Below are 17,058 nucleotides of genomic sequence, written 5' to 3'. Positions count from 1 at the left end.
TATTTTAGGATTTCATGAACACTTATTATGTACTTTAAAATTTAGACACATTGGCGCAAAAAGTATTCACATTATTATTTTCGAAAATATTCCATGATATCGATGGTTTTCAACCAGAATGGAACGAAATGCAAGTATATATCAAATCATTCTAGTTGAAGAACAACGTTTGAGAAAAAGTTGAGAAAATATTTATTTTCAAATGATTAATAATGCTGAATATCAAACTGAGAATTGATGTTTTCTCAAACATATGAGAGAAAAAAATGTTCAAGTATGTCTCAAATTATTCTAAAGTTGAAGATCGACTTTTGAGAAATAGTCCAGAAAATATTTTGTTTCAAATGATAAAAAATGTTGAATATCAAACTTAGAATCAATGTTTTTCTCAAACATTTGAGATTTTTGGTTTTTGTTATTGATATTAGAGAAAATTTGTAAGTTTACAACGGCGATGGTTACTAGGACATGTTTCTGAATTTCACTTCTTCATCAGCTAGCTTTTCGGGAGCTGAACATTGAACTCGAATCTCCAACATTCATATCAGTGCAAAGGCACTGACATATGAATGTCCCGTTGTTCGCTGTACAATTGGTCTCTAAGAATTGCCTTTTTGTTTCTATTCCTTTTGTTCACCATGTAGGCACATACATTGAAGATGTGAAATTCACAAACATGTCCTAGTAACCATCGCCGTTGTAAACTTACAATTTTTCTCTAATATCAATAACAAAAACCATTGTATAAAGCAATATGAGCAAAGCTCGCTAATTAAATACATTTGAGATTTTTGTTTTCAGTGTTTGTTGGGTATGCACCGTTTATTGCTGTGTACATGTATATGTGTGTGTGTGTGTATGGTCTCTTTCTTCTTCGCTCGTAGCCACGGTTGCCACTTTGATCCATTTGGACATGGACCTTTCTCAATTTTGGTCCTTTTTAGGCTATAACCAAGATTGTGCTACTTTTGTTTATTTTTCACTGAGGTAAAAATGTACAACGCTGTCCCTTATATAATTTTCAATTTACCTCAATGGATTTCTTACGAAAAAAATAACTGTCATTAAAGTGTGGTAGAAGAATGGCACTTCATCCAGGATATAGTTTAGAAAAGTTTTGGATCTTGAAGCAAACAAATTTTCGTTAATTGTTAATGAAACCAACGACCAATGAGAAAATTTTGTTTTGGTGGCTAGATATTTTGATTGGTTTTCAAATACTTTTTGTGATAGATTTTTGTCACTGTTTGAGCTTAAAAAAAGTTATTGCGAATGCTCGTGCACCTCAAAGAAATTTGATGGTGTTTTGCCACTGATGAAGCCATTCTCGAATTGAAGTGCACTTGCCACTCCCTTAATTTATGTTCAATTTATGCATGCAAGCATACCGATAGATATTGAGAGTTTGTGAAGCCAAAACGTACCCAAGAAAAAGTGACCCTTAACAAATTTTTACAAAGAAATCCTATGTAAAAATTTTGAGAGTGTTACTTTTCGCTTGATGTGTCGTTCCTTTTTTTTATCTTTGTGTCTGAAAGTTAATGGCGTTTCTGCCATACCACGGTCTAATTCAGTATCAGTTACAGAATGAAAAATTTCTATGTATTTATTTCCGGCCTGCACTAAAGAGTTCAATCAGAAGAAGTTCGTCTACCGACATTATACCATCAATATAAAGCACGTTTTGAGTAAAATAGGGTACAATGATTATATTGTGGCGAATTTTAACATCACTAAATAAATGCGCGACAAAAAAACATTAAAGCAAGCTACATAAACACATTAATCATCATTTACACAAATACTGACGCACACACATGTAGTCGTCAGCAGAAGTAGTTATTCACCCATACACACGCATATGGCTATAAGAGAAATATAAACTACAAATAGATATACATGTATATATCTAATAACCAAGCAAGGGATACAATTGTTCTGGAATACAGTTTCGCGAAATGACTAGACCTTAGGAGAAATGGATGAACGAGAAAACTGAGAGTATACAAGCAGCGCTAGCTGAGGAATCAGTAATCAGTTTGATTTAAACACGCAATTATTTATGAAGTATAAGTGTTATTGTGAAGTACTCTCAAAGTAGTCTAATAAAGACCATTTTTCATTACTGAATATTGGTGTTATTTATTCGACAATTTAGCGATTCGAACGTTAGCAAAAGGTTTCAAATAAGCGGAATTTCTCTAAATTTGTTTAATATGAAAATATTGGAGATTTAAAAAATTTCAGTAAACGCAATGGCAATAATCAATATTAATATCTTTATTGGAGGTAAGGCAGATACATATTTTGGAAGCGATTACTTTACTAATGCTCAACGTACACCTGATATAAACGCTTTGTGCCAAATTATTCCCATTCATCATTACACATTTGAAACTTTTCAATGGTTAATCTGAGGACTGTTACTGGATTCAATTAATGTGAGTTTTGAAATGTATAAAACGAATTATATGGAAAAAAGTGTACATTTCAAAACTCGCACTTACTAAATATAGGCCATAGATGGTAAAATTGACGCGCGAGCGAAGAGTATTGGTAAGCGGAAGAGTAAAGAATTAAATTTGCATGTCATTAATTCAAAAATTGGAACTCCCGGCTATTGGAAACTATTTTTATAGGACTGTTTTTATGATAAAATTGATACAACCGATATCTGGAGAAATTTAGTTTAAAAAAAAAATTTATGTAAATAAACTGAACTAGTTGGGATTTCGGCATGGGTTTTCTTTAAGGTTTTTCGTTAAAATATATATTTATATAAGGCTTTTTGTTAAAACGAAAAAGTGAGTGAGTGAGAGTACTGTACCACAAACTGAAACTAAAGATTTTACAACGACCGCACCTGTCACTTTGGACTACACTTTAGACAAGAAAGACATGTAAGCGACAATAAGACGCCAACTCCGTTCAAAATCGAAACATTACTGGCTTATTTATAATCACTACCGCTACACACTTGTCAATAGAGACTTCGCAGCCCCCAATACCCATCTGGCCTATGGAAAAAGCAAATACAAAACTTTTCACGTTTACGACTGGGTCACACAGCTGTAACACATGAACACCTCTTGAAAGGCGAACCTCCGCCATAATGCCAACTATGTGCAGACAACCTCTCTCTACAACATATATTCTCACAATACCCTGCTCTAGAAACAGCCAGGAATCAACACTTCAACACCAATTGGATTGATCTCCTCAAGACACCTACTAAAGAGAACATACAAAAAATAAACAATTTCATCAACCACATCACTAAACTAAATCACTGAACAAAACTTTTCAATTTGTCCTAGATCACTTATAATCCACCGTGGCCACCATGGTGTGGTGGTAGTGTGCTCCGCCTACCACACCGTATGCCCTGGGTTCACACCCGGGCAAAGCAACATCAAAAATTTAGAAATAAGGTTTTTCAATTAGAAGAAAATTTTTCTAAGCGGGGTCGCCCCTCGGCAGTGTTTGGCAAGCGCTCCGGGTGTATTTCTGCCATGAAAAGCTCTCAGTGAAAACTTATCTGCCTTGCAGATGCCGTTCGGAGTCGGCATAAAACATGTAGGTCCCGTCCGACCAATTTGTAGGGAAAATCAAGAGGACCACGACGCAAATTGGAAGAGAAGCTCGGCCTTAGATCTTACGGAGGTTATCGCGCCTTACATTTATTTTTATTTATTTTTTTAATTATAACTTCTAGTTTTATAATAAACTTTACCTAAACATTATTAAATAGAGCTTATAGCCCTGGCAGCTAATGCTCATTATGTGTTAGCCAATTAATTAATTTAATTAGTTTATAAATAATAATAATAATAATACAACGAATTCGACACATTTTTGAATTGCCGAATTGTTTGTAAGCCAATTAAAGAATACAAAAATTTGATCCATTTCTTTGAGATTTGGTCCTTTTTTCGATGAATTTTGGTCACAAATGAAAACATGGTGTGGCAACCGTGCTCGTAGCTTTGCTGTTTCCATGTGTGTGTGGCTGCTTATTTCGCTGCTTTTGGGTATTTATTTACTAGCAGCATAGTGACTTACTGAAGCTGTTAATATTCGCCACAATACATATATTTCTTCTGTACGTGTGTTTGTGACTGAACTCGTCCTAAACGACTGGACCGATTTGAGATAAGTTGTATGCGATTCATGGCGCGATTTCCTTGAAGTTTGCTACAGAGGTACTTGCTTGACTAGTCTACTATTTGAGAAACTTTATTTCCGGAAAGTGAACGAGTGCTCGACCTTTATAACAGTATAACAGTATTTATGTTGCAATTTGTTTAAGATTTGGTACAGAGGTCTAGCTAAATATTTGAGCGACTTTTTAAAAAATCTGATTTTTTGTGGCATTGGCTTGAAACTTAGTAGATGGATTCTTATTCGACAAGCTAAATATTTGGAAAACTTTCTTTCCAGCATGTGGACCAGGGACCAACATATTCCAAAAAAAAATAATTTTGGTGCGATTTGTTGAAATTTTGTGTAAAAGATACAATCAGGACTGTCATGAAATCCAATTGTCGGAATCGGATTTAAAACCGACAAAATAACTACTTTGGTGTCATGAAATCCAATGTTATCGGTTTAATGTTCGAATTGGAATTAGTGTCGGTTTTAGGTGTCTCAGAATCCGATAATATCGATTTTGCTATTGGAAACAATCCAATCAGTTAAATGCTGTTGGATTTCATTTTTTCCTAGTTGTACTTCTCTTGCAGTTGAGTATTTTCTAAAAATGTAAGTAAATAAAGGTTTATTTTATAAAAATAAATGTAAGTTTACATATACTTTCATTCTTAATAGGGGAACACATAAAAATTCAATGCAAAACAGTATTTTGACTGAATTTATGGAGAAACATCCAGATATTGCAAAGGGCTTCACGAAGCCCTCATCTAAAATCGTTGACTCATGTTAGAGTCCTTGCTAACTGATCTTTGATAGGATCCTTCAGCTAAAAAAAGCACATAGCAGCTAGTTGCAGCACTGGCAGAACTGACAGAAGCGAGTTAAGTCTCCTTCAATGGTGTTCAATACCATTCGGAAAGCCTCTTTGTTTATGCGATAGTATGCAATGTAACTGCAAATACACTAGAAATATTTAGAAACTCACATTAAGAAATATTTTTAATTACGCTCTCTCTTGAATTGCTGCGATCTCTCAAAATTTTCCTTTTCACCTTCTCGCAACTTTCTTCTTCCAATAATATAAATGCTACAACTGCTGATGCCATTTTGATGTCAATAAATTTGTTTATTGCTGTTTAAATGCACAAAACAACTATTTTATAAAATTTTGCCAAAAGAATTAACATCAAAATTGCCGGTGCATCGCAAAACAGCTGATTTGAACATCGCTTTTATTTACATTCGAAAAGAGCAAAACCAATACAGTTTTATGACACCAATTTAAATCAATATTGGATTGTAATTCCAACAAAACGCAAAACCGACTTGGGTTCCATGACAGCCCTGAATATGAAAAATTGCTTTGTTTACTTGGAGAGTAGTAGCATCGCAACAAGCAATGTTATCGGGCAGGAGAACGGGTCAATTATCCATCTATATCTTATAAATCTGCGTTATTTTCATATAGTTTCGTGGTGTTGTATGCAAACAAATATATTGAAGCAGGTATTTGGTATAGAGATTCCATATATGAGGAAATTGTGGTGAGATAGAGTGGGAGTGGGAGAGCGAGAATGGAAGTGGGAGTGATAGTGGTAGTGGGAACGGCAGTGGGAGTGAGACTGAGAATATGTTTGGGAGTGGAAGGTAAAGAAATGGAATAAGGGATGGACAAGAATAATAAGAACAAGTATGGAAGGTTAAGTTCGGTTGTAACAGAACATTACATACTCAGTTGAGAGCTATGGTGACAACATAAGGGAAAATAACCATGTAGGAAAATGAACCGAGGGTAACCCTGGAATGTGTTTGTATGACATGTGTATCAAATGAAAGGTATTAAAGAATATTTTATGAGGGAGTGAGCCATAGTTCTATAGGTGGACGCCATTTAGGGATATCGCCATAGAACTTGTTTGTACGGTATGGGTATCAAATGAAAGATGTTTATGAGAATTTTAAAAGGCGTGGGCTTAGTTCTATAGGTGGACGCCTTTTTAAGATATCGCCATAGAGGTGAACCAGGGGTGACTCTAGAATTTGTTTGTACGATATGGGTATCAAATTAAAGGTATTAATGAGGGTTTTAAAAGGGAGTGGTGGTAGTTGTATATGTGAAGGCGTTTTCCAGATATCGACCAAAATGTGGACCAGAGTGACCCAGAACATCATCTGTCGGGTACCGCTAATTTATTTATATATGTAATACCACGAACAGTATTCATGCCAATATTTCAAGGGTTTTTTATTTCGCCCTGCAGAAATTTTTCATTTTCTTCTACTTAGTATGGTAGGTGTCACACCCATTTTACAAAGTTTTTTTTCTAAAGTTATATTTTGAGTCAATAAACCAATCCAGTTACCATGCTTCATCCTTTTTTTGTATTTGGTATAGAATTATGGCATTTTTGTCATTTTTCGTAATTTTCTATTTCGAAAAAGTGGGCGTGGTCATAGTCGGATTTCGACCATTTTTAATACCAATACAAAGTGAGTTCAGATAAGTACGTGAACTGAGTTTAGTAAAGATATATAGATTTTTGCTCAAGTTATCGTGTTAACGGCCGAGGGGAAGGACAGACGGTCGACTGTGTATTAAAACTGGGCGTGGCTTCAACCGATTTCGCCCTTTTTCACAGAAATAAGTTATCGTCCTAGAATATAAGCCCCTACCAAATTTCACAAGGATTTGTACATTTTTGTTCGACTTATGGCATTAAAAGTATTCTAGACAAATTAAATGAAAAAGGGCGGAGCCACGCCCATTTTGAAATTTTCTTTTATTTTTGTATTTTGCTGCACCGTATCATTCCTGGAGTTGAATGTTGACATAATTTACTTATATACTGTAAAGATATTAAATTTTTTGTTAAAATTTGACTTAAAAAAAAAAATTTTTTTTTAAAACTGGGCGTGGTCGTTCTCCGATTTTGCTAATTTTTATTAAGCATGCATATGGTAATAGGAGTAACGTTCCTGCCAAATTTCATCATGATATTATCACTATGACAGTTTTGGATGACCAACTTTATTGAATTCAGTTTAACGAATGACTTCATTTACATTTCATAAAATGATACAACTTAAGCTCAGAACAATATTTGAGTACAAAGCAAAGAGAGAACGAATATATAGAATGAATGAGTAGATAATAATAGAAGTGAGAGGACAGGGCTGCCAATGAACATGAAAGTGCACGATGACAATATCTTCAACGACTGCCAAATTACAGCTTGCAAAAGTTTTAAATTACCTTCTTTTAAAAGTGGGCGGTGCCACGCCCATTGTCCAAAATTTTACTAATTTTCTATTCTGCGTCATAAGTTCAACTCACCTACCAAGTTCCATCGCTTTATCCGTCTTTGGTAATGAATTATGGCACTTTTTCGGTTTTTCGAAATTTTAGATATCGAAAAAGTGGGCGTGGTTATAGTCCGATATTGTTCATTTTATATAGCGATCTGAGATGAGAGGAACATACATACCAAATTTCATGAAGATACCTCAAAATTTACTCAAGCTATCGTGTTAACGGACGGACGGACGGACGGACATGGCTCAATCAAATTTTTTTTCGATCCTGATGATTTTGATATATGGAACTCTATATCTATCTCGATTCCTTTATACCTGTACAACCAACTGTTATCCAATCAAAGTTAATATACTCTGTGAACTCTGCTCAACTGAGTATAAAAATTAAAGATAAGGTAGAAGAGAATTGGATAGGTAGTAAAAAGGGGAAGCTCAATTTCTAAATATAGGCAAATCAATTTTCGAACAGAACAAAGTCGGCCGGCTACTCTAGTTTCTTTATAAATTTTTTTGAAGCAGATTGTCTTCTATCTTAGTGGTGAAGTTGAAATGAATTTAGCTTAAATTCATGCAATTTTCCAAATAATTTTGCGAATTTATAATAAAATTTGAATAAAATAGGTTACTTCGATCAAGACGAAGGTTTGTCATATTTCAAAATTTTAAATTAAAAAATTTTTTTTGGCTATGCGAACGAGCAATCTTAGCTCCCAAAAATCATCAAGTTAACGAAATCAATGATCGCATTTAAAACCAAATTCCTTGTGAAGTGACGAAATATAAATTGATCAACACAGTCACAGATGAAGATCAAATTGTGAATTATCCAATTGAATTTCTAAACTCTTTAAAACCACCTGGAATGCCTGCGCATATATTAACTTTGAAAATTGGCTCACCATGCTGCTTCGGAATTTAGACCCACCAAAGTTTTGCAATGGAACCAGACTTTGCGTTAAGAAATTAGTGACGAATGTAATCGAAGCAACAACCATCAGCAGTAAAAGCGACGGTGAAGATGTGCTCATTCCAAGGATCCCAATGATTCCTACAGTTTTTCCATTCAGTTTTAAGCTCTGACAGGTGCCTGTACGCCTTGCTTTTGCAATTACAATCAACAAAGCACAAGGAAAATTGCTCACTGTTGCAGGATAAAATTTAGAGAGTCCGTGCTTTTCCCATGGCCAGCTATATGTTGCTTGCTCTAGTTGGAACGCGAAAAAATTTGCTCATTTTGAACCGAACGAAAAAACCAAAAATATTGTGTATCCACATGCATTAGAATAAGATACAATAATAAAATGTTTTAAACGAAAATTTCACCAAATATGCATACAAAATTCAAATCAATTTACAGAACAATAAACTAAATTATCAACAAACAGAAAAAGTAACGCAACATTCATTCGATCTCGGGCGTTACAACGTACGCCGGGTAAAGCTAGTGATCATATAGGAGTCTTTTATGAATCCGATATGATATTGGTTAGCAAACAAAGCAACTTTGGAACAAATTTTCACATTTTATTTTGAAAAAAATTTGTTTTATATTCAATTTGAATCATTGTTTACTAAGATTTACAATGATTTGAATAAAATTATAGTTTCTAATGTGTCTTACTGTTCCTATTATAAATTGGCATGGACGCTTCTATCTAATCATCTCCGTAATGATCAGCATATTAACAATGTAAGTATTTAGAGCAAAACTGCCTACGAGGTATGCGTGGTTGGTATGTCGAGGCTGTCTTTAGTTAGGGCTGACGTCGTTATCGTCCAAAATCCGCCCTGATCTATCACGATACGAATTGGGAGTTTTTTTAATTACTCCGGATGTTTACTGGGCTATAATTTGAATGAAAAATTCGAAAAGTTTTTCCCTGCCATGTAAATTTTTTTTGCCACTTAGCAAGTTTTTACTATAAATCGACGATATAAAATTTGGTCCCGATAGGAAACAGTTAGGAGGTGACGCGCATGGGTCAAAGTTAAAACTGCTCTATGGACATTAAGATTTAATTCGAATTTTAATACCCTAAATGGAAAATATACCGATTCTGTGTGGATTTTGCCTAGTGCCTTCATATACTGGTCTGGACCAAACGGCTGTGCTGGCAGGTGCTGGATCTCATCATAGTAGTTATGGAGATGTTAGCTTAACCCTCTTAGAGGTGGGCCTAGATCAAGCAGTTGTTTGCTATGGTGGCCAGGTTTGTGACAACTAAGCAAAAACTGTCCAGCATTTCGTTGTTGTTGTAGCAGTGCTTCACCCCACCCAATAGGTGCGACCGATCACAGATTGTCATCAATATCCTCTAACGGCAGTCCAACAGGAGTGGACCATAATGAAAGGGGTGTTAAGAGGCGTTGGTTCCACATTACAATTGAAGAGATGGTTGGTGTCATGTGGGGATACATTGCAAGCGGGGCATACATTTTGTATGTGGGGGTTGATTCTGGATAGGTAAGAGTTTAGCCTGTTACAGTATCCAGAACGAAGTTGAGCTAGAGGGACTCGCGTTTCACTGGAGAGTATGCGTTCCTCTTCCGCAAGTTTTGTGTACTGTTCTTTGAGTACTGGATTCACCGGGCAATTCCTGGCATAAAGGTCCGACGCCTGTTTGTGGAGTTCACTGAGGACCTGCATTTGTTTTTTTGCTTCATACGGCTGAGTTCTCGGTGCCGTATTTCCTCATAATGCTTACGGAGATGACTCCTTAAGCCCCTAGGCGGTGTTGGCTCATCAATCAGATGTCTGTTGGGATGCCCAGATTCTGGGTACTGAACAGGAACTGTTTGGTTAGCATCTCATTTCTTTCCCTGATGGGGAGTATTCTCGCCTCATTATGTAGATGGTGTTCTGGGGGCATAAGGAGACAGCCCGTGACAGTTCTGATAACACTCCACACAACCTACGGGGAGTGTTATTATCGCTATAACAACAACAAAAACAACCAGAACAACCTCGACCATCTTAGGAACGATTAAGTATGACCCTATTGAAACTTTATAAGCTATCCCGGCCTCCTACCCCCAGATCCATGAGGAACTTGGGGTCGCCAGAGCATTGTCTGCTAAAGAACCAAGATTCGCTACTGGTATGTGAGGTTGACAATCGGGTTGGAGAAGCTATTATTGCACTGGCAACTAGAGATATACGCCGCCGATAAACGCCGCCGCCGCCGATTTTGGTCGTGTTTCGCACGCCGCCGCAGAATGTCAAAAATATCGGCGCGGCGGCGCGGCGTCCGGCGCGTTACTATATTTTCTACTCGTTTAAGACTGTTTAGGCCATTTATTGTTTATGTCGAAAATTGGTCGGATATGGTCGAAAGTGGTATCAACGGATGCGCATCACTGCCAGTTATAAGAAACTAATTGCGAAATTTAACTCTTTATAACTATTTAAAAGTTATTTAAAATAACAGGCGCTTTCGATGTCAGCTTAACACGGACTTTGCATCACCCAATTCAACAAGTTATTAAAACAAAACACTAAAAGAAATGTTATATAATAAATTTATATGCTCACTTTGCATTTTTGAAAAAATTAATAATGAACAATTAATTCAAATAAAATGACCCAAGGCGAACATGTTTTTAAATTGTCCTCAAGAATAAGCGAAATCAGTGATGCATAATCCTTTAGTAGGTTCTAGGGGCATAAACACTCCTTTGAAATTATTCTTACCTCATTCTTAAGTTGAGGATATATATAATTATGAGAACGGTTTGAAAAATCACTAAGTCTTGCATTCAAACATCTGTTGTTTATTTGCGAAACTATACAATAGCGTCTGAAATGTTAATTTTGATTTTCACACTTCATCCTTCAACACCCAAGTCTCCCGGTTTCATATTTCCTAAAGTTGGCGGCCCTATCAAAAACTAGTCCCTTGGAGTGAATCACATTGATTATAGCCTATCAACCAAGTTTAAATATCACCTACACGTTACGGCTCCTTTTACAAATGTGAATACGTAGGCACATATATCTACCAGGTGAGGCTTTGTCCTTCGCAAGAACACTCAAAGTGGTGAAGCAAAAGCTTTCCCAAGACAGTGGAACTAATGACCGTGTGTGATACTACCCTAACGTAGTGGACAGTCGAATTTGTCTGAAAACTGAAGCTACGCTGTCATCCATAATGAGCTCCTATATCGTAAGGCCGGAAAACAGTAGTTAACAACTTTCAACTTAAAATCCGTCGACTTTCATTCTAAATTTGATTTAACAAAGACTATTGAAATCAATGTTGTGAATACAAACGTCTGCAATCTTTGGTCTACATTTTAAAAATTTTATCCAGGGTCCTTGTAAAATTTTAATCATGTAGATGCACCGAGGCTTATGCGATTTTCACCCATGACGCAATGACATCCACTTAGACTGCTTATGATTTTGAGGGCGGCATCCTTGGACGAATAGTCACTCCCTAACGTTTCAAGGTGTTTCTATTGTGTAGCTCGGCAGCATAGCGCGACAAAAGCATCCGTTGTAAAGTCTTCGGAGCTACACCTAGAGCTTCTAGGAAAGTGACGTCGACGAAGGTATGAGTTCGAAGTCGCAGTCCTATAGCTCCTGTACTGACATATGGTGTGAGGCTCAGGTGGTGTGGTAGCGACTGGTGGTAGGGATTCCTACTGTTCGCACATCGGGAATTGAAGCTCTTAAAAACAGCCGAAAAAACTGGAGGCGCCACGAGAGTCATGAGTATTAATAGACCATTAATAGCAACCCTAAGTCGCCTTTATGCGTGACCGCCAAGGAGCGACAAATGATTTAAAGAAAGTGTGTTCGCGACGATTATTAGGAGTTAACCCTAGGTGAAACTACGCTTTGCACGAGATATACAAGCAAAAGTGTGACTATTTTATGTATCTCTATTTCTTTTCAGCAGACGTAGCAGTACCAATTCCAAAGACCGGGGTTAGGTTCAAAGCCTCTCTGGAGCAAGCGAACGAGGGACAATCCCTTCGCAAAGAGCTACTCCTGAAAATTTTTGAACGGTCTGCGAAGTTTTGATGAAAAACCCCGGATCTTCCCGAAATGTCCAACACGTTGATTTCCTTAAATACATATAAACAAAACCTTTCCTAAATATTATTTTTTTAAATAGAAAAATCAAGCTTTTAAGGTAAGAACACCGGCGTACGCCGGCGCGCCGCCTCCGCCGTCGCCGCCGGTATATAATAGAGCCTACGCCGCCGCCGCCGATAAAGTGATCGGCGTAAACCTCTACTGGCAACCCCTTGAAAGGGTTACCCCACACATCACCTTGAACCAATTTGGTATTTTTGTCGCCTCTTACGACAGGCATACCAGCCGCGAGTATATTGTAAGCCCCCTAACCCGCTGGAGTGGGCTAATTCCTTAAAGTGCTTGTTACCGAATCTACGTCAGACAAAGGACCATCGACATCCATAACACTCACCAGTACCTTCGGGGAATGTCCTTATCGCCACAAGAACAATAACAGGTTCGCTAGGTATGTAAGTGGTGTTCACTGGTCATAAGGAGTTGGCAGTTCTGATTGCAGCATTTTGTCAAGCCCAGTATGTATTTTTAAGACCGTGCGACCAAACTGGTGACGCGTAGCACAAGGGCGGCCGGCCAGTTGCACAATGTTTAATACTCCTTGGCTTTCAGGTTACGTTCCTAAATTGAACCGACGCTTTCCGACCATTCAGATAATTACCGGTCCATGTTTCTAGACAAGGGTGGACGGGTGATCCTTCTATCCCCGAAGGCCTTGGGCAGTGTTATCGATGTTGATGGTCCCTTGCCGTATGCAGGTCCGGTACGTTCCGCTAACAGGCACCATAAAGGTACTAGCCTGACCATCTCGGGAAGGATTCTGTATGACCACATGAAACCTTCTAGGCCATCCTGCCCTTCCACTCCGTAGATCCATCAGGAGTTTGGAGCGCCAGTGCATCGGCTGTTAATGAAACAGGTTTGGCCACGGGTAGGCGAGACTGAAAATTGGGTTGGAGAAGCTATATATTGCGCTGGCAACCCATTGCGAGGATTGCGCTACACAACCGCTGGAATCAATTCGGTGTTTTATAGCGGAAGGAGTGATATCGGTGCACATGACTCGCTTTCAATAGCTGGTTTTCCACGTATTAGCAGTGTAATTTCCCATTGTTCTAGAATGATAAAGGACTTAAACGAAAACTTGAAAACGTACGTTGAAGTCCGGTTTTATTTTGTGTTATTTGAACAATGCTTTTGAGAATAAATCTGCTCGACATACATATGTACTTGAGGGAAGCAGTTAGGAAACCAGCCAAGAGAAAAAATGCTATAACCCAAGCACCACTTCCTAAAAATTTTAGGTTGATTTGTTGCAATTTCACTAACAATAATTAGCATCAATTATAATACATATATATGTGGCTACGCGCTTGCAAGTATAATGAATCATTTCTTAATCAACCATTTTGCATTTAAGTAAGTTTGGCTTTATAAGCATATGCCATTCAATTTTCCTCCCCACAGCGGGTTAGGGGGTCAGAATATACCAGCGGTAGGTATGCCTGTCGTAAGAGGCGACTAAAATACCAGATTCCAGGGACTGTGTAGCGCAACCCTTCAGGTTGCCAGCGCAATATATAGCTTATCCAAACCCAATTGTCAACCTCACCTATCCGCGGCGAATCCTGTTTCACTAACAGACGAGGCTCGGGCGACCCCAGGCTCCTCATGGAACTTAGGGGTGGGGAGGGAGGGAGGGCCCAAAGGTTTGATGTGGCCATATAAATCGTTCCCGATATGATCGGGCTACCACCTTGATGGTGCTGTGTTACCGGAACGTACCGGATCTGTATCCGGCAAAGGACCATCACATCGATAACACTCCCCAAAGCCTTCGGGGCGCAACCTTATCGCTACAACAACAACAACCAATTTTCCTGTGAAAAAATGGGGGCGGTGTCACATGCGACTTCCATTGTTTAAATGCATTATGCGCTATTTTAATTAAGTTTCGTGTATTTCTAGACTTTGTTGAAAGATCAAGTTTTGGTTTGCATGCAATTACGTTTGTTACAAATAAAATATTGCACACAAAAGCCACCTACCACAAATTACTCGGTCTTCTTCGAGAAATGCTTCAGTGCCATCCATTCTACTTTTTGTAGTTTTTTATTATTTCACACACTCACTTTAATATTTGAGAGAATACGCGTATTTAAATTAGCAAATATAATTCGTGTATTTGATGTTTTTCGCAAACTACCCAAAGTTATTTATAAAGGATTTGCAAATTTGTCTGTCTCGGAAGTTCAACTACAAAAGCAACCATTTTTTGTTCTTCATACTTTGACAGTTCACAAATTTTTCGCTGTCAGCTTTTTGTTTCTCTTCTTGCATTGTGAATTCGTCTTTTTCTTTGTTATAACGAATAAGATCACAACAAAATATGGGAGAAAAGATTATTTTTTCAACAAAGAAGACAAGATTTGCTTTCTTATATTTGTTATGGTAACGCATCTACAGTGGAATCAGTAAGGAAGGCGGTCGGCATGATGTGTTGGTGCACAGTGGCTAGTCATTGTCGGCTGGGGCGGGTCCTTGCCAACCTTACTGTTCCTGCGCCATAAGCAGAAAAATGTTCCTATCATGCCTATCAAAACGAGCAGCTGTCAAATTCAAAAAAAACCTGGCAGAAGCGCAGAGACCGACTCAAAACGCTTATCAATACAAAATAAAACAACATCCGGCTGAACCGGATGTCACGGACAGACCGTTAACATTCCAAAAATTTAAATTCAAATTCAAAAAAAAAACTGACGCAAAAATACTACCGAACCGGACATGGCCGGTTACTAACGCTGAAAATCAAATTCAAAAAAAAAACCGCTGAAAAACCAAACAATAACAAAAAAGCTGAAAAATTTAAAAATAAAAAGAAAAGGGCCGAATATACATAGGGGGCGCCGCGGGTGGTGTTGCGACGCCCGGTGCTTTATCCCACCCTCAAATAACCATGGCCACCGACGCACCTAAATTTTCGGTGGCCCCTTACCTGTATACCTTAGGTGCCCTCTAAAAGAAAGGAGACCTCAGCATTCCCATTTACAATTTAGATTTATTGACAGTTCATACTAATTAATAACTTATGCATTAAATTTTTAGGATTCTATCGAGAATTTCTAAGTTTCACATGTGATGCTAGAGTTTACGTTTATTCCGAATTACATTTACATCGCATACAATTATTCGGATTCAACTCCTTATATGTCTTACAGCCTAGTGGTTTCGTATATAGTGTAGAAAATATTTTGAATGTACTAAATATCTTTTGGTTTTTAATTACTAGTGCAATTACATTAAATTCATTTTTATGTATTTCATTTAATTTGGGGAATTCTTCCTCTTCTTCCTTTTTTTTTTTTGTGCAAGGGTTCATTCGCGACGTTATTTGAAAATACAAAAAAAAACGTCTGAAACGAGTTTATTGTTCCAGGTTCAAAAGGACATCACTCCCCAACCCTTGTTGCATCTCGGTTATAACTCTCGCAGAAAGGCCTATGTCGCTAATGTGTAATGCATTACCCATTTACATGGCTTTCGCAGGTAAGTATATAAAAAAAATTTATGGTTCCGAGTGACACATTCAAATATGTAAGGTACTATATATACTAGTGACACTATTCTGTAACTCGACTGGAATAAAATTATTTGATTCAAATATGTAAGGTACTATATATACTAGTGACACTATTCTGTAACTCGACTGGAATAAAATTATTTGCAGAACTCAAACTTTCATAATTTTGGTTTTCTATTTCTTGACTGTATTGACCTTTCACAAGCTTTACAGAACAATGGTTCTTATTCGCAAGATTGCAGAACGGGTTTTACATTGCACTTATCCGACGGGTCAACAGAGTTAAGAGCACCAAAGTGTCCGAATGCATATACCGTACGTTCGAATCGAGTTACAGAAAGGGGTCTTTAGGTTCATTAAGCGTGCTTGGAATGAATTACAAAAATTTGAAACGATAATCTGTAAGTGACGAATTTTATCACTTCACATAGATACATAATACAATTTCACCGAGTTGGAACGGACTCACCCAGTTTCAAACGTTGTTGTTGTAGTTGGTGTTGGTACTGTTGTTGTTGCTGTTGCTGCTGCTGAACCTGCTGCTGCTGAGTGTGCGTATGTTGCTCAGATGTTGCTGGCTGGCGTTGATGAGGTGTGATTATCGTGCCATTAGGTAGAATGTTATAGGGCAATGCTTGACCATTGGACACCACCCAATATTTGCTCAGCTCGTTTAGATGATGGTTTTGCGTTTGTTGTTGCAATTGTAATTGTTGCAATTGTTGTGTATCATTAATATGTTGCTGTGGTGAATGGCGCTGTGTTTGTTGATATGTCACTCTAGGAGTGGTACGTCTGGCGTCTTGGCATATGACGGTGCCGGGGTCACTGGATATGGTTGGTGCTATTGCAGTTGGTGTGGATGGAAATGACACCGCTAAGCCAACACCACTATTGCTAAGTTGAGGAACCGTGTATATTACGTGGCAATCGTTGGGAATATTCCAACATTCCCGCGCTCCTCGCATACGCG

General features: G+C 37.8%; 1 protein-coding gene across 10 annotated transcripts in view; it reads right to left on the bottom strand.

Annotated features, from left to right (window-relative positions):
* fry (Protein furry) overlaps positions 1-14,777 on the bottom strand; it is a 470,099-nt gene extending 455,322 nt beyond the window's left edge. For all 10 annotated transcript variants that reach the window (XM_067788943.1, XM_067788945.1, XM_067788946.1 and 7 more), the window contains exon 1: positions 14,554-14,777. In XM_067788943.1, the coding sequence (XP_067645044.1) occupies positions 14,554-14,599 (46 nt within the window). In that variant the 5' untranslated portion in view covers positions 14,600-14,777. The remainder of the gene's footprint in view (positions 1-14,553) is intronic.
* Between the last annotated feature and the right edge of the window lie 2,281 nt (positions 14,778-17,058).

Source organism: Eurosta solidaginis, chromosome 5, assembly GCF_040869045.1.
Source record: "Eurosta solidaginis isolate ZX-2024a chromosome 5, ASM4086904v1, whole genome shotgun sequence".
Lineage (NCBI taxonomy): Eukaryota > Metazoa > Arthropoda > Insecta > Diptera > Tephritidae > Eurosta > Eurosta solidaginis.
Note: the sequence above shows the minus strand (reverse complement) of the source record. Positions and strands in the feature narration are given on the sequence as shown.